The sequence below is a fragment of the Peromyscus eremicus genome, chromosome 7, assembly GCF_949786415.1.
Source record: "Peromyscus eremicus chromosome 7, PerEre_H2_v1, whole genome shotgun sequence".
Lineage (NCBI taxonomy): Eukaryota > Metazoa > Chordata > Mammalia > Rodentia > Cricetidae > Peromyscus > Peromyscus eremicus.
In genome coordinates this window covers 116,944,340-116,961,432 of record NC_081422.1, presented here as the reverse complement: position 1 = coordinate 116,961,432, position 17,093 = coordinate 116,944,340, and the positions used below count along the sequence as shown (strand labels likewise).

The 17,093-nt window shown below is 44.9% G+C and overlaps 3 protein-coding genes across 5 annotated transcripts in view; all 3 read right to left on the bottom strand.

Annotated features, from left to right (window-relative positions):
• The window catches only part of Tgm4 (transglutaminase 4), a 54,460-nt gene extending 45,825 nt beyond the window's left edge, over nucleotides 1–8,635 (bottom strand). The window contains exons 1-3 of the mRNA XM_059268996.1: nucleotides 8,529–8,635; nucleotides 7,915–8,090; nucleotides 7,672–7,818 (exon numbers count right to left, since the gene is read on the bottom strand). The gene's annotated coding sequence lies outside the window, so the exon portion shown is untranslated. The remainder of the gene's footprint in view (nucleotides 1–7,671; nucleotides 7,819–7,914; nucleotides 8,091–8,528) is intronic.
• Tmem42 (transmembrane protein 42) lies at nucleotides 3,490–8,735 on the bottom strand. Of its 2 annotated transcripts, none has more exons than XM_059268998.1 (3): nucleotides 8,529–8,735; nucleotides 7,672–7,818; nucleotides 3,490–6,911 (listed from the first exon to the last, which is right to left on the bottom strand). In XM_059268998.1, exons 1-3 carry the CDS (start codon nucleotides 8,718–8,720, stop codon nucleotides 6,777–6,779), a joined length of 474 nt encoding a protein of 157 aa, XP_059124981.1. In that variant the 5' UTR covers nucleotides 8,721–8,735; the 3' UTR covers nucleotides 3,490–6,776. The 2 variants fall into 2 exon arrangements, with proteins under 2 accessions (XP_059124981.1, XP_059124982.1); XM_059268999.1 differs by having other exon boundaries at nucleotides 3,490–6,816.
• A 2,863-nt stretch (nucleotides 8,736–11,598) lies between these two features.
• Kif15 (kinesin family member 15) overlaps nucleotides 11,599–17,093 on the bottom strand; it is a 62,862-nt gene continuing 57,367 nt past the window's right edge. For both annotated transcript variants that reach the window (XM_059268979.1, XM_059268980.1), the window contains 5 exons: nucleotides 16,407–16,482; nucleotides 15,834–15,871; nucleotides 12,573–12,738; nucleotides 12,267–12,398; nucleotides 11,599–11,825 (listed from right to left, as the gene is read on the bottom strand). In XM_059268979.1, the coding sequence (XP_059124962.1) occupies nucleotides 11,763–11,825; nucleotides 12,267–12,398; nucleotides 12,573–12,738; nucleotides 15,834–15,871; nucleotides 16,407–16,482 (475 nt within the window). In that variant the 3' untranslated portion in view covers nucleotides 11,599–11,762. The remainder of the gene's footprint in view (nucleotides 11,826–12,266; nucleotides 12,399–12,572; nucleotides 12,739–15,833; nucleotides 15,872–16,406; nucleotides 16,483–17,093) is intronic.

Genomic DNA, 17,093 nt, shown 5'->3' with positions numbered 1-17,093 from the left:
GAGCTAGAGAGATGGCTCAGCAGTTTAGAGTGTTTCCTGCAGCCAGGCCATGGTGGCACACACCTTTAATCCCAGCACTTGGCAGAGGCAGGCAGATCTCTGAGTTCGAAGCCAGCCTGGTCTGCACAGTGAGTTCCAGGACAGCCAGGGCTACAAAGAGAAACCTTGTTTCAAAAAAACAAACAAACAAAAGACCAAAACAACAACAACAAAAAGAGTGCTTCTGGCTCTTCTAACGACCTGAGCTTGGTTCTCAGTATCCATGTCAGAAGGTTCACAATCACTTGTCACTCCAGCTTTAGGGGATCCAACAACCTGCTTCTGCCCTTGCCTTCCATAGAATGTTCTAAACATAAACTAACCCTTTAAAATGTTAATTTAACTATCTACAGTCAAAAAGCAATTCACTTCAATGATCTGTATTATCTGAATGCTTTCACATTCTTATTTGACTGTATTCTTTGAGATGGCACCAAATGTACAAGGAAAAGGGGAAAAAGCCAATTTGCATTCATCAAAGTTAAAAACTCATGCACAGGGCTTGATGGCTCTGCGGTTAAAAACACAGGCTGCTCTTCCAGAGGACCCAGGTTTAATTCCCAGCACCCATATGGTGGCTCAAATGGTCTCTAACTCCAGTCCCAGAGGATCTGATGCCCTCTTCTGGCCTCCTCAGGCACCAGGTGGTGCACAGACATACATGAGGCAAAACAGCCATATGCATAAAATAAAAACACTAAAGGTTAAAAACCAAACAACTCATTGATTCAAAAGGCACCTTGATAGTTCAAGGAAGTGAAAAGACAGCTCCAAAAACGGGAGAAAGTATTTTCAAATCATATAGCTAAGGGACTTTTTGCTATACTTTGAAGAATATGACAATTATCACTTAAAAAAAAAAAACCCAGTTTTAAAATAGTCAAAGCTGGGATTGAAGAGATGGTTCAGTGGGTAAGACACTTCAATCCCAGAACCCATGTAAGGCTGAGCAAGGCAGACACCTGTAGAGCCAGTGCGAGAGGGGAAGCCAGGCCAGCAGAGAGGCGCACACGGGGGTGGGGGGTGGGGGTGGGGGCGTGAGAGAAGGAAGGGAGAGAGAGGGAGGGAGGGAGGGAGAGAGAGGGAGGGAGGGAGGGAGGGAAAGAGAGGGAGGGAGGGAGAGAGAGGGAGGGAGGGAGGGAGGGAGGGAAAGAGAGGGAGGGAGGGAGAGAGAGGGAGGGAGGGAGAGAGAAGGAGGGAGGAGGGAGGGAGGGAGGGAGGGAGAGAGAGAGAGCGCTCTTGGTTGCTGTGCTTGGGCAGGGTCGGGGGTTCTGGTAAAAGAGATGGGGGTATAAACTGAGGCCATCCTCCCTTACACTTTAGGGAGGGCTAAAGACAGAGACTAGCTTCCAATAGAAGAAAGGCCTCTGGAAGGTACTCAGGCCCTTGGTCCAGATGGGCCTCCCTCCTTTTGTCTGTATCCAGGACTAAAGGCTTTGTCTTTAGTTAGGGATACTATTGCTGTGATGAAATACCATAAGCAAAGCAACTTGGAGAGGACAGGGTTTATTTGGCTTACACTTCAATATCACTGTTCATCATCAAAGGAAGTCAGGACAGAAACTCAAACAGGTCAGGAACTTGGATGATGCAGAGGCCAGGGAGGGTTGCTGCTTTCTGGAGCTCATCGTGACTTGCTCAGCCTGTTTTTTTTTTTTAATAGAACCTAGGACCACCAGCCCAGGGATGGCCCCATCCACAGGAGGCTGGGCTCTTCCCCATCGTCACTAAGAAAAAGCCCTACAGGCTTTCCTACAGCCTGTTCTTTCCACTGAGCCTTTTGTTTTGTTTTTCTCAACTGAAGCTCCTCTCTGATGACTTTAGCTTGTGTCATTAAATTAGCCAGAACAGGATGGGTCTAGATGTGGACTGAGTTTTGGTAATGTGACAGTGTATGAGTAGAGGTCACAAATAGCTCTGGGCAGTGAACTGTTACCAAGGCAGGGCTGAGTGTGGGAGGCTCTGGCCAGGACTGCCTGAGCCGCTCCCCTCAGGCAGAAACTATAGCATGGACTGGATTTGAGGATCTCCGTTCTGCTGCCCTCTCCTCTATCTTATCCCACTTCAATGCTCAGCTGTTTTGGTGCCAAGCTGCCAGCTTTTCTCCTAGGACAGCATCTAGGAAAACTGGGTAAGAGTTGGAGTCATCTCTAACCCCAGTTCCTTGCAGAGATGGACACTAAACCATCCTTTATTATAGATCCTCAGGCCCAACCAAGTGTGGTGGCTCATTCCTATAACCCAGCACTTAGAAGGCTGAGGCAGGAGGATTGCCAAGACTTTGAGATCAGCTTGACCTATATAATGAGTTCATCATAAAAATCAAAACCCAAACCAAGACCTCTCCAAGCCTGATTCTTTTTTAAATGTCCAAAGTCCCAAAAAAGCCACTTTTCCCACTGAAAACACACAAATGACTCATAAGCATAATGAGGATGCTTGACACGTTCCTCACTATAGAAATGTAAATGAAGTCACAGAAAATACCACGAGGATGGCTGTGATAGTGTTAACAGTCAATCCCACAGACTTGAGCCAGCAGGGAGATAAGCCTCTGGGAATACCTGGTGGGGAATGGTACCACTGTGATTGGTACCATTCTCTGGCTGGAATCCTGTGTAAGAGGAGAAAAGGACCTGAGCAATAGTAAGTATTGATCACTCCCTCTTCCTAGTTGTGGATGCAATGTGACCAACTGCTTCCACTTGTTGTTGTGACTTCCCCAGAGTGATGGAAACATGAGTAGAATCAACCCTTTCTCAAGCTGACTCGTCAGAGTATTTTATCAAAACTACAGGAAAAGAAACTAAAACAATGATTAAAATAAAAAAGGTGAACAAAGGTGGGGGTTGAGTATGACCAAAGTATTTTATATGCATGAAAATGTCATAATTAATGTACAATTAACATAAGAACTGACAAAGATGGGTAATAACAGTGTTGCCAAGGAAGTAGTGCAATTGGGACACTCATCCTTGAAGGGTTAGACTATGAAATGGTGTGGCTGCACAGCTGTTCCTCAAAAAGTTAAATAGGAAGCCCAGCACTCAGGAGGCAGGGTCAGGTGGATCTCTGTGAATCTGAAGTCATCCAGGTCTATATAGCAAGTTCCAAGCTAGCAAGGGCTACATATGGAAACCCTGTCTCAAAAATAACAACAAAACAAAAAGACCAAGTTAAAATGGCTTATGTGTCCCAGTAATCCCAATTCTAGGTATATACTCAATAGAGTTGAAATTACATTTCTACAAAACATCTTGAATATCAATATTTGTACCGGTATTATAAGAGCCCCAAAGTAGAAACAACCTTGTCCAACACAAGATCAAACTACCTGCAAGGTAGGGTGGGACTGAGCAACAGAAAGGAATGAAGTATTAAAATGTGCTACAATAATAATGAGCCTTAGAAACAGCATTTTAAGTGGAAAAAAAAAGCCAGACACAAAAGACCATAGGAAAAAATCCACTATATGGAATATCTAGAATAGACAAATTCATAGACACAGAAACATTTGTGATAGTAGGGACTGGAGTGGAGGTGTGGGACAGAGAATAACTGCTGATGGGTATGACTTTCACTGAGTAGTCAAAGATGTTCTGGAATTAATGATGGTTGACAATCTTATAGATATATCACAAAACTGCTGAGTTGTACCCTTTAAAATATAAATAAAAAACAAGAATAGAAAATGGTAACTACCCTACCAAGGCCACAGGCTATAGAACCTGATGTCAAATCTCCAGCTCTGAAGCAAACAAAACTCAAGCCACAATCCAGGATGCACATCAGAAAGACAAATATTGTCTTGTGGTTTATTCTTTTTTGCAAAAGAACCACCCTCTGCAGCAAAGATATGAACGCTGCCAGTCTTCTCGGGTGATTCCAGAGGCAGACACTTTTGCTTTCCAGAGAACATTCATCCTCCCTGTAGAAAAAGATCTTGATCTTGTGGTTTTCCATATCTGTGGACTAGCCAGTATCAAGTTTCTCTACGAATTCAGCAGGAGTCTAGATGGGAGGCAGAATCCCTTCAGGACAGTACCTGGGCCAAGAGAGACTTCTGACCTGAGTGATGGCTTGCCCAGAGAGACCCTACCAGTGGCTCTCAGCAACCTTCAATGTTTGGTCTTTTTTATTTTTTTAAGAGACTTATTTTATGTGAGTAACTATTTTGTCTGCACCTATGTTTAAGTGCCATATGTGCACCTGGTGCCAGCAGAGGTCAGAAGGCGGCATCAGATGCGCTAGAACTAAGAGTTACAGATAGTTGTAAGCCATCATGTGGGTGCTAGAAAATGAACCCAGGGCCTCTGCAAAAACAGCAAGTGCTCTTAACTGCTGAGTCTTTTCTCCAGCCCTCATGATGCTTGGTCTTGATTGGCACCTGGCCCACATGGGAACACACCTTACGGGGCCTTGAATGGCTTTCTTCTCTCTGGGAGAATGACAGGATCAAAATAGACCATCACATGGAACATGAAGTCCTCATAAACATGGAAGTGGTTAGTGACAGAGGTTCTGAGACTGGATACGGTTTCTTTACCACTGGGTCTCTCTGGTCTTGATTTGCTGATGTAGGAGGCTGTGGTCAGGATTAAGAATGAAGCTTAAAGAAAAACAGACTGGGCTGATAGTCTTTCTAGCATTCATGTGCTGTGGGATAGTCTGTATGTCAAATGTGTTGCTGATTGGTCAATAAATAAATCACTGATTGGCCAGTGACCAGGCAGGAAGGATAGGCGGGACTAACAGGAGAATGGAGAGAACAGGAAGCTGGGTGAGAGAGACACTGCCAGCCGCCGTCAGGACAAGGAAGATGTAAAGTACCGGTAAGCCACAAGCCACGTGGCAAGGTATAGATTTATAGAAATGGATTAATTTAAGCTGTAAGAACAGTTAGCAAGAAGCCTGCCACAGCCATACAGTTTGTAACCAATATAAGTCTCTGTGTTTACTTGGTCGGGTCTGAGCAGCTGTGGGTCTGGCAGGTGAGAGAGATTTATCCTGAGGTGGGCCAGGCAGGAAAACTCTAGCTACATTCATGAGCTATGTGATGTTGGACAAGTTACTCCATCTGCTCTTGAGACTTGGTTTCCTCACCTAAGATGAGAATACTTGTGGTGATATTTTATGTGTCCCCCAATAAAGTTTATCTGAGGATCAGAGGAAAAAGCCAGCCACTATATTAAATATAGAAGTCAGGCAATGGTAGCACACACCTTTAATCCTATCACTTGAGAGGCAGGGATCAGTCTGGATCTCTGTGAGTTCAAGACCACACTGAGAACAGAGCCAGGCATGGTGGCACACACCTTAAATTCCAACACTAGTTAACCATAAAGGTCTGGAGGTCTGTACAGACAGTAAGTAACAGAGCTGGGCTGGAAGAGGAAGAAATGTGGCTGGGCGGAGAGGAAGTGAGTTGGCAGAACTGAAAGGCACATAGGCGTGGGTAGACAGGAAGTAGCGCTCTTTGGAAGCTGCAGAGTTGGTGAGGTGAGGTTAGCTGTGGCTTCCCCTATTCCTCTCATCTCCCAGGTTTTAACCCCGGTATCTGGCTCACTTTTTTTTTTAATTAAACAGACCGTTTAGCAATTTGTCTACAAATACTAGAGCATCTTCTCCATGGAGTGGTCAGGAGGTTTTAATATGTCAAAGTGGGCTAAGCAACTGACAGCCTTGTCTTGGCTCCCAGGAGAGTTTAAAGGAGTTTGGAACTAGGAACAGAGGTTGTTCCCAAGAGTGAGGCATGTGAGGGAGTCTGAGGCAGAGGACAGAGCAAATGCAAAAGCATACACCAGAAGTGGACCTTGTGAACCTGCAAACCTTTCCATACTAGATGTCTAGTCACTGGAGACTTCAGTATGCAGGAACAGAACAGACATCAAGATAGAAACTCCTGTGAGAATGTTGACAAGAGGCTAGGTCCCAGCTGGCAGAAGCAGTGGAAGTGTGTCAGTATGCTCTTTCTGTCAGATGAGTATGGGAGGGCAGAGCTGACATGGAGGCAGGGGCACACAATCTCCACTAATCCAATTCTGAGAACTCAGCTACCTGGCTACATTCCCTTACCCCACAGCTGGAAAAGAATTAAGATTCCACACCCAGTAGCTTTAACTTACAAATAAGTATTTATTAGCCCAAATTTCCTTCTTTTGCTATGGATTTATGGGTGTGACAGACTATCTGAACTATCTGTTTTTTTTCTTTAGGAAGCCCTCCAGCTGCCGACTCTGGGGTTAATGAAGGGTCACGGTCAGGTAGGAGGATCATAATCACAACATTTCTCAGGTACTTGCCATGTTGCTGGGCAAGATCACAGAGTCTTCCAGGACTCACTGAGGTAGCCCTGGAGCACAAGAATCAAAGCACTGTACCAACGCTGAAGGACTTGGGCCTCATGCTGTGGTGGTCGTCCTCCTCTTACAGGAGCTAATGCTTCAACCCTCCAGACTGCGATGTAGTCAGAGGCCTGTGGTTGGTCTGGCATCTCCTTGTGGCTGACAGTCAAAAGCTGCACTCCCAGGTCACCCCGGAAGCAGTCCTACTTGCCAACCCATGGCTGGGCATGATGGTTATCTTTACCGTAGTCTATCCACCAACTGGTGTCATGATGGCCATCTTTACTGTGGTCTATCCACCAACTGGTGTCATGATGGCCGTCTTTACCGTGGTCTATCCACCAACTGGTGTCATGATGGTCATTTTTACTGTGGTCTATCCACCAACTGGTGTCACTGCTGCTTGCTTGCCTTCCAGGTGGGTGGGAAGTTCCTGTGGATCAGGGTGAGCCCACAGAGGATGAGGAACACCCCTCCCCACCACAAGACCTCCTGGCACTCTCCATACAGCACGTAGCCTAAGATGGCCTGTGGGAGAGACAGCTTTAAGGGACTTGGCCTACTCTAGTAGGCTCTACCATTCCTTAGTGGCTGGCCAAAGTCTGCTGCTTCACATCAGCTACCACCTTCATTCATCAGATCAATCCACGCACTTCTGTCTCCTCTGCAGAAGTCAGGGGCTACACCAACTGAACAACAGGCCCAACACAGGCCAGCAGGTGGGGCCAGTAATCATAAAACCTACCTAGGAGGTTGGGGATTTAGCTCAGTGGTAGAGCACTTGCCTAGCAAGCACAAGGCCCTGGGTTCGGTCCTCAGCTCTGAAAAAAAAAAAAAAAAAAAAAAAAAAAAAAAAACAACAAAAAAAAACCCAAAACCAAAAAACCCAAAAAACTAAGGAAAGTTTAAAAAAAACAACAACAAACAAACAAACAAAAACCTACCTAGGCCCTCTTTCCTTCCACTTCAGGACTGACTGGGTTTGCTCTACCTTGTTGGCCTTGGACTTACACAAAGAACCTTGACCAGTCCCTTCTCTCCCCATAGCTAAAGTTAAGAGTTCCCAGATTTAAGAGAGACATGCTGAGGAATGTCTTCACATGGCTAGTGTTAGCCCAGAATGACACTCAGATTTCATTCCTAAGTTCTTCAAGTTTAACTGCTCCTTAGCTGGCACCAGTCCAACCAGTTTTACTTCCTGTCCTTTCCTGAGCCTGAAAAAGCAGGGGTTCCCCAAGGACAACTCACCCAGTACCCTGAGTAAGAACAAGGTCACCAGGCTACTCACCGAACTGAGTATGTTCGAAAAAGTCACTGTGACAGATGCAATGGCTGAAGACATAGAGAAACTGAGGCCCCGGCTAAAGAAGGTCCACATCAGAGAATTGGTGCTTGCCATGGCAATAATGCCTAAGACACATAAGCCAATATTCACCTGCAGGAGAAAATATCACTGCAGCAACAACCACCATGGGCAGAAACTTCAGAGGCTGGGGGATCTTTAGGAGTCTCCTACAAAGGATATGCAGACCTTGTTGACAGAGAATGAGGCCGCAGGCAGGGGGTAGTTTTCTTTTGTGTAGACCTCAAATTTCTTGTAGATGAGTAGTCTTTTGGAAAGGGATGATTTACAAAAGGGCATCGTAAGGGCCAAGGGCAGCCTGCTTACACAGTGGATAATGAAAGCCTGATCACTTCTGAAAAAGACTAAGAAAAACTTTCATGGTCTAGAGTCCTTCATTTCACTCTGGACCACTTCTGCACAGATAAACGCCCAAAGGGATATGCGCTTCAAGCTTGGCAATTGCAACTACTAGGTTGGCCCTGAATCGCCATGAATGTAAAGAACCATGCAGTCCCCTACTCCGGTCAGGGTTGAAGTCTAGGCTGCCTATGACTTGAACCCCTCTATGAGGCGGAGGCTGGCTTAAGACTCAGACTGCGCAGGTGGGAGGGCCATCCGCTCCTCTCCCTAGGTGCTCACTAGTCGGTGTCGCCCGAGGAGTCACGTGCAAAGGCTGGGACGGGGTACGAGGGGCTCAAGTGGGAGGTGGGTGAGGATGTCCTCCCCAGGAGGCCCGAACCGAGGCTGACGGCCCCCCGCCCCGGCCCCGCCGGGCTCCCGCCCGCCCCCGCGGTTCGCACCTGGCTGCCGAAGGCCAGCTTGGCGGCGGCGGCGGCCAGGGCCCCGAACCCGCCGGCGCACAGGCAGTTGAACACGCCCCAGAAGCGGCGCCGCATCGCGCCGGCGTGCAGGCGGGCGGGGAGCTCCACCGGTGAGTCGGGGTAAGCGGCTGCCGACACGGCGGCCCCTGAGGACTGCGGCCCGGCCGCCATGAGCCCCGCCGCGCGCCGCAGCCACGCCCGCCGCGACCCCAGCCACGGCCGCGCACGCCGCGAGCCGGGCGGAGCCAGGAAGAGGCGGGACTAGGGCTGAGGTGCCCTCGGGACGAGGCGAATCTGCTGCTGAGGGGAATCGGGCCGAGGACTGCAGCTGAGGCAAGCCTGTGGCTGAGGACGGCTCAAGCGAACCGGGTGCTGATGGGAATCTGCTAGTGAGGACCACGCGCCACCGAAGGGAACCAGGGGCGCAGAGCGACCTGCTGTGCGTGAGACGAATCTGCTGCTGAGGGGAATCTGTCACAGTGCTGAAGTTGTGGAGAGCGGAATTTGTCTGAGGTGAACCTGCCGCTGAAGTGACCCAGATCCTGAAAGAACCCCGCAGCCCGGGGGAACCTGGTACTGAGACGACGGGGTGGCCTGCAGTTCCATACCTGCCGCTTGGCATGGATGAGCACCTAAAATGCCGATTCCTGGCTTTCAGATTCTGAAGCCAGTCTGCACCTTAAAGATGCTCCAGCTGCCTCTCTTGCTCCCTCGTGCACGCAGGTGCCAGATGTGGAGACAGGAAAAACGCTGTTAACCACTCTGCTGGGACCAGCAGAACCACAATCACTTCTAAATTCATGTAAATTACCCAAAAAACTAAAACACACCATCTATCTACTGTCAGTAATATTACAAGTTAATAGTAATCTAGGATTTATGGAGACACTATCTCACATAAGAGGAGGAGGGATGGGCAGCCTGGCGATATGATTGGTGGCACATGGCTGTAATCCTAGGACTACTGAGGCTGAGGCAGGATTACTGAGTTTGAGGCCAGCCGGGCCAACATAGCAAGCACTAGGCTAGCCAAGAACTTTGAGACTATTTCAAAAAGATGTTTTTAAAAAGGAGGGTCGGGGACCTAGTTTAGTGCTTCCCTAACACATGGAAAGTCCTGAGTTCAACCCATGGGAGTGTATGTTGGGGGTGCATCGCCTTAAAAAACAAAATGCTTTAGAAGTATATGAAGTGTGCCGGATGTGGGGTGCACCTCAGGAGGCAGAGGCAAGTGGATCTCTGTGAGTTCGAGAGCAGCCTGATCTACATAGTTCTAGGCCAGCCAGGGCTACACAGCAAGACTTGTTTTGTAGACATATAAAATACAAATAATATGTATGTATGGGACTTTGACAAAATAAAAGTAATTTCACAGTACACTCTTTGTTCAGCACACTATCTCCTGTTAAGAACTTTTCATGGACATTCTTAACATACCATATTGATTCTCATACAGGTGATTTTGTGGCTGAAATAAAGGGTAGATTATTGGGGGCTGGAGGGGTGGCTTAGCAGTTAAGAGCACTAACTGGTACCAATTTAGGCAGCCCACAACCTCACAGCTCCTCACAACTTCATAGCTCCAGATCTGGAGACAGGGTTTCTCTGTGTAGTTTTGGTGCCTGTCCTGGATCTTGCTCTGTAGACCAGGCTGGCCTCGAACTCCCAAGTGCTGGGATTAAAGGCGCGCGCCACCGCCGCCCGGCTCCAATGCTTTTTTCTGGCCTCCATAGGCACCTGTACTTATGTACACATACCTGAACACAGATACACATAAAAATAAATAAAAAGCATAATTATCCAATTATTTGTATGTGGTATAGATGTTAGCATTCTGGCCTGCCCCTTGGGGAACCTGCCCAGCATGATGTCATCTTACATAAAGTCCCCTTAAAGGAAAACCCCTTCCCCCTCTCTCTCTCCTTCCATGAGGCTGCCTTTTCTCTTTTCTCTCCCCTCCCCCTTTAATAATACAATTTTGCACGTGGATGCCATGTCTGCACGGTGTAACTTTCCTTGTCATAGGCCGAGAGCCATTTTACAATAAACCGTTCCATTTGCAGATTAGGAAACAGACTGAGCAAGGCCTATTGCACTATTGCACTTGACAGTGGAGATAGATCTTACATTGTGGCAGAAACAGACGAGCAAAGCTGAAATAAAACTAAGTTGCTTCTGTCAGGTTTTCATCCCAGAGATTAGAAAAGTAACACCGTGCTTTTAGCAGAAATGGTCTTCATGTTTTGGCAGAGTAGACAACTGTTCACACCTCTTAGGTGTGATATGTAGAGAAATAGTGGGAAACAGTGTGTGGCCTCCATAATTAGTGATTTCAAAGCACACTAAGACGAAGTAAAGTTAGAGGGTTGATTCAGTTGATTGTTTGTGCATCCAGTGTCAACACTTAACTAATACCTTGGGTGTGGTGGTGTGCACCTGAAATCCTAGAACTTTGGAGGTAGAGTCAGGAGGATAAGGAGTTCAAGGGCATCTTTGCCTACATAATGAGTTCAAGGCAAACCTGGATTACATGAAACCCTATGATCCTGGTCAAAAACCTCAACACTAGGGCTGGAGAGTTGGCTCAGAGGTTAAGAGTACTCATTCTTGCAGAGGGCCTGGGTTTGGTTCTCAGCACCCACAGGTGGCTCACACCACCAGTAACTACTTCGAGGAGATCGGACACCCTCTTCTGACCTCCAAGGGTACCAGGCACACATGGGGTACACGTACATACATGTAGACAAAATATTTATACACATAATTTTTTTAAGTTGGCTTTTAAAAAATTTTATTTGAAAAATTAGACATTGTAGAAAATGCACATGACAACAGTTATACACAAACAAACATCTATATAAACATGTATGCTGCAAAAATCAGTCAGCCATCAAATTCATACCAAGTTTATCAAGCTGAGTCTGACAAAAGGACCTGACCAACATTCACCAGAGACCTGAGCTCTAGGCTTTTATTTTAAAGCATTTTCCAGGATTTACAAGTGACTTGAGACCTGGAAATGCATTGTTACCCACTTAATAGTCTGCTGTGTTTGCAGGCAGAATATCCATCAGAATACTGAGGGCTATTACACATCACGATTCATAATTAAGGTCTTTCACCTTAGCTGTATTACTTGGGCAAGTCCAATCTCACTTTTAAAGAACCAATACCAATCTAAACAAAGTGATGTGTAGGCGCTGGCTGGGATCTTCAGGATTCATTCTTTTTCTTTTCTTTCAAAAATACATTTTCAGCACGCAACTTTTCTGTCTCCTGTAATTAAAAAATAAATAAATAAATAAATAAAATTAAGTTTCTAATTGTTACAGAAGAAGCTATTTTCTTTTTCTTTGGTTTTTCTGAGACAGGGTTTCTCTGTGTAGTTTTGGAGCCTTTCCTGGAACTCGCTCTGTAGACCAGGCTGGCCTCGAACTCACAGAGATCTGCCTGCCTCTGCCTCCCAAGTACTGGGATTAAAGGCGTGCGCCACTGCTGCCCGGCTGAAACTATTTTCTTGACTTAATTAACTATATATTCGAATTAAAGCTACAATGTTTAATTTGTAAATTAATTATTAAGTAAAAATCTGGCAACTATTAATTTACAGAGTGTGACCCTGTCTCAAAAACAGAAAAGGAAAATAGCAATGACCAATTCACTAAAGTAACCACTTTAAAACCACCATAAATTTATTCAGAACAGTTTTCTGTTTACCTCAGCAAGCCTGACATTTTCCTTCTTGAGTCGCACTACATATTGAATCTTCTGGTGTAGGTTTTGATGACCTATCAATTTTCCATTTTCCTCAGCAAGATACTCCAGTTGCTTTTTCAACATTTCCATTTCCTGTCAATCCAAGAATGGGAAGATAACATTATGTACCCCCTTTCAAAATTAGCAACTGAGAGGTGATCAAGCTTCTGTGGGCATTCTGCACACTAGAGAAACTGAACCAAGGATGTGGTTTTTGTTAATTCTATATATTCAAGTATTCTGCCTAGCATGGAAAACCCAACACACCTGGAAAGTTCTCTCTCTCTCTTCATACATTTCTTCCAATTTTGACCGCAGTTGCTCCTTTTCCTGAAATGCTCTAGCCTCCAAAGTTCTGGTTCGCTCAACTTCCTCGCTCATCCTGTGGCAGGCCTTCTCCTTACTCTGAAGGGCACTTTGGACTTCTTCTAGGCTGGAAGAATAGCATTACTTTATGGTATTTCAAGAAAATATAAAACAGGACTCAAACTAGGTTTTTCCTTCTAAGTTCAGAATTTTGATTTGAAAGCATCACCAATCGTCAGGTCTCCTGTATAGCTGGCAAAAAGAAGACAGGCTTGCTGAGCAGTGGCAGTGCACGCCTTTAATCCCAGCACTCAGGCAGAGGAAGGTGGGTCTCTGAGTTCAAGGCCATCCTGGTCTACATAGAGAAAACCTTGTCTTGAAAAACCAACCGCCACGTGGTGGTGGTGCACGACTTTAATCCCAGCACTCCGCAGGCAGAGCCAGGTGAATCTTTGTGAGTTCGAGTCCAGCCTGGTCTACAGAGTGAAATCCAGAACAGGCTCCAAAGCTACACAGAGAAACCCTGTCTCGAAAAAAACCATAAAACCAAAAAGAGAAAAAAAAAAAAAAAAAAAAAAAAAGGAAAGAAAAACCAACCAACCAACAAACAAAAGGAGAAGACAAGCTAGAACTGGGGTTGACCTATGTGGTAAACCACTTTCCTGACAACAGCCCAGGCTCTGGATTCTACCCTCCTCAACTTGGTAGAGGGATAGTACTGAATATCAGATGTGATTGCTTTGTTAAGTCAATACTTTAAGGAAATACTTTAAGGGAAAGAAAAACTTCAAACTATTTTATTTATTATTTGGAGCCACAGTCTTGTGTAGCCTAGGCTGGCCTTAAAGTCATTATGTAGCTGAGGATGACCTACTTCCCTTACTCAAGTGGTAGGATTATAAGCATATTCCACAATGACAGGCTTCAAACTGTTTTTCCAAATAATAAAAATTTAGTGTGAAACTCTGCTTGCCCAAGTGGAGATGGAAGTAAGGTATCATTGCAGTTTATAGGCTTTAAGTGTCTCCAATCTCAGAATAATGATTTCTGATTTAAAAACCTAGCCTTAGACAATGGAACATTAGTTCTTTCCTCAAAGGCATGTACTTTAGTTTACCCATTTTATATAATTCAACTAAAAAGTACAGGGTTTCACCCACTTTATAAGACTGTTCTAGTCTTACAAACTTTCTTTTGGAAACACTGTTTGCTATGATGCATGTGGAATGTAATACTGACTGCTGGAATGAGATGATACACAGGATCTAAACCTTCCCACAGGCCAGCTCAATCTAGGTGATGTGTTTCCAGAGCATGTTCAGCAATACTCAGAGACAATGCAGGGAAGTGCTCTGCCCCTGCCTACCTTACTGTCAGTCAGGTGTTGTGATCTGGATGTGAGAAGTGCCCTTGGGCTCATGTATTTTTAACACTTGGTTCTCAGCTGATTGGCACTATTTTGGAGACTTTCTGGAGGAAGTACATCCTTCTAGGGCCCATGCCTTGAGGGTTTTTGTTTTATTTGAGACAGGGTCTACGTACACCTGGTTGTTGTGGATCTTACTATGTAGCCTAGGCTAGCCTTAAACTCTAGAGACCCATTTGCCTCTGCCTTCTGAGTGCTAGGATTGAAGGTGTGTATCAAGTTTTTTTGCCCAGCCATACTTCCTGTTTTCTCCCCGGTTCCTGACTGCAAATGCCGTGGGACAGCTGGCTCCCTAGTCTTGCCTCTATGCCGTTCCCCACCATGGCACTCTGTATCCCTCTGGAGCTATAAATTTTAAAAAACTTTTTTCTTTCCTTTGTCAGTATTGTATTGAAGCGATGAGAAAAAAATGAAGACACTTGGCTTCTTATTTATGGAACTCAATTTTATGAGGGGAAAAGAATGTTAGCCCATCTACTTCCCAGCAGAGGATGATGCCTGGCCTAAGCTAAGCATGTAAGCTCTATCTTCTCCTTGCTGGACACTAGTTTTCTAAGCTCTGAGGAAGTGTCTGATCTACGTAATGAATTCTAGACCAGCCAGGGCTCTAAGATGAAACCTCGCAGAGAGAGAAGGGGTTGGGGGCTATAGAGACGTGATGCTGGAACTGCAGTAGGTATACTGTAGCCAGGAATACCAAAACCAGAATGAGGAAAGTCTCAGTTCCTGATGATATCACCAAGTCTCAACCACACTGAAATTAAACATTTCCTACCTACGCTACCACAGTTAGATATCTAGTTCCCTGAGAAAATGAGTTGTGTGTGCAACCACAGTGCAATGTGAGCTCTGTAGCTTCAAGGACCACATATTGAAGACTTCTGTTACCACAAGAAATATGTGCCATACAGTGACAAGGTCCCAAAGGATATACCTACATTGGCTGCTGTTCTATAAACTTATCTGGATTGTTCACCATTCTGTATGTCAGCTTAACCACTACTAGCTGGAAGGCCGTTAAACTGCTCTCACTGTTCCTGAGGAGAAAACCCCATAGCAACTCAAGAAAACTAAAGATTGCCCATGTGCTATTTTTTGTTAAAAGTGGCTTTACATGAAAATCCTATTAAGCAAATGGCATCAAGAAAAAAAATTTTGAGGCTAGAGAGATGGCTCAGTAGTCAGGAGCTCTTGTCCTGGCAGAGACCTGGAGCAGGTCACATAAAGGGCAGGTCACAGCTGCCTATAACTAGCTGCAGGGGATCCCAGATCCTCTTTTGGCCTCTGCATGCATGTGTGCATACTCATACATAAATACATGCATATAAAATAAAAATGTTAAAAATCTTAAAAAAAGACTTTGATAAACATCAATTATATTCACATATACCACAGAAGGGAAGTTATCTTATGGATGTATTTTCCCTTCAGAGGAGCATTTCACCCACAGGACAGTTCATAACTCTGTAACTCCAGTTCCAGGGTATCTGATGCTCTCTTCTGGCCTCTACCAGGCACATATGTCATGCACAAACATACATACAGGCAAAGCAAAACACCCATACATATGAAATTAAAAACAACAACAAAAGAACTAGGCAAGATGGCTCAGCGGGTAGAACACTTGCTACACAAACCTGATGAACAGTGATACCGACAATCCAATGTGGAAAGGACCCAACCCCAGTTTTCCTCAGATATCCACACACTTGGCATGGAGTGCATGCACTCCCCGCATAATACAGTTTAGAAATACTAAAAAAAAAAAGAGGTGAATTATAAGATAGTACACTTACTCTGTTTTCATTTTCAACATTTCTTCAATAAGTTTATTCTATAATTAAAAAAATAAAGATGGTTAGATTCTTTAATATCTTTACTAAAAAGAAGACAGAAACAAGTCCGTTTTCCTTTGTGCTAATAAAATCAAACCAGTGTCCATTTCCACAATCCCATACATGTGTACAAAAGGTAATGGTTCACAAGCATTCCTACACTGTGCACATAAGACAACCACACTTGGTGCTAAGTAGATAACTGCATGTGGGAAATGTAGTGCTTCCGACAGAAGCACAAAGGGAGATGACACATTCTTCCTTTTGCTGCTTCTGTCTATGGCTAAGGCCTCAGACCTATGGCAATTGTTCTGTGACAGTCTCCCAAGTACTAGAAACAGGTGTGCAGCACTATGCCTGGCTGACAGATACACCTTTACTTCTCAGTTATATATTAATACTCATAGTAAATATCATGATAATCAGTGGGAATACAGTAAAGACAATAATTTCAATAGCAAAATGGTTTCTAAAATAAATAACCATAAATGTTAAATATTCTCACAGAAGAAATTCGTGTAAAAAAAGCCATACTTTAGCAAGTCTTTCTTTGACAATCTCCTCTTCATCTTCATTCTTCAGCTGTTGACTGTCTCGACGACTCTGATTGCTGCATAGATTAGGGAGTGCACAGGGAAACACTGTCAAGTATATTCAAGGATTAATTTACCGTTTATTATATGTAGCTATGGTAAAGCTACCTCTGTACTGATTAAGTTAGTACAGTAATCAGTGTGATCCACAGATGGGATAAATAGGGCCCTCCCCAGAACTCAGGACTGAGTTACCACTGTAAAAGCAAGACCAGTAGAGTGCAGAAATCTAACCAAGGCTTGGAGGAAAAGTTAGTGCAGAAATTTAGCTAAAAGTGGCAATGTGATGATCAACTGTGAATAAAAGGGGACAGAGTGCCAGCAGAAGAGGGTTCTTCAGGGATGGGGAGAGTTGCCTAGAGCTCCCTGGTAGTCTGGCCTCTTGGAACCCGATTCTTCCCTTTCTTGAGTATTTAGTTAGTTAACGGTTTTTGATAACCACTCTGGCTTCATATGTATGCAAACATCAGGAACAAATGCTCCATCAACAAATTAAGGGACGACAGTCTGGATGGCAAGTGCATCTCTGCAAGTTTGGCTGGGTTGGGAAAGTGAATGTAGTTCAGTGGCCAGCAAGACCCGACTGGAGAACCTGCCTGAGTGCTGTGGCCTTCACTAGGAATCTCTG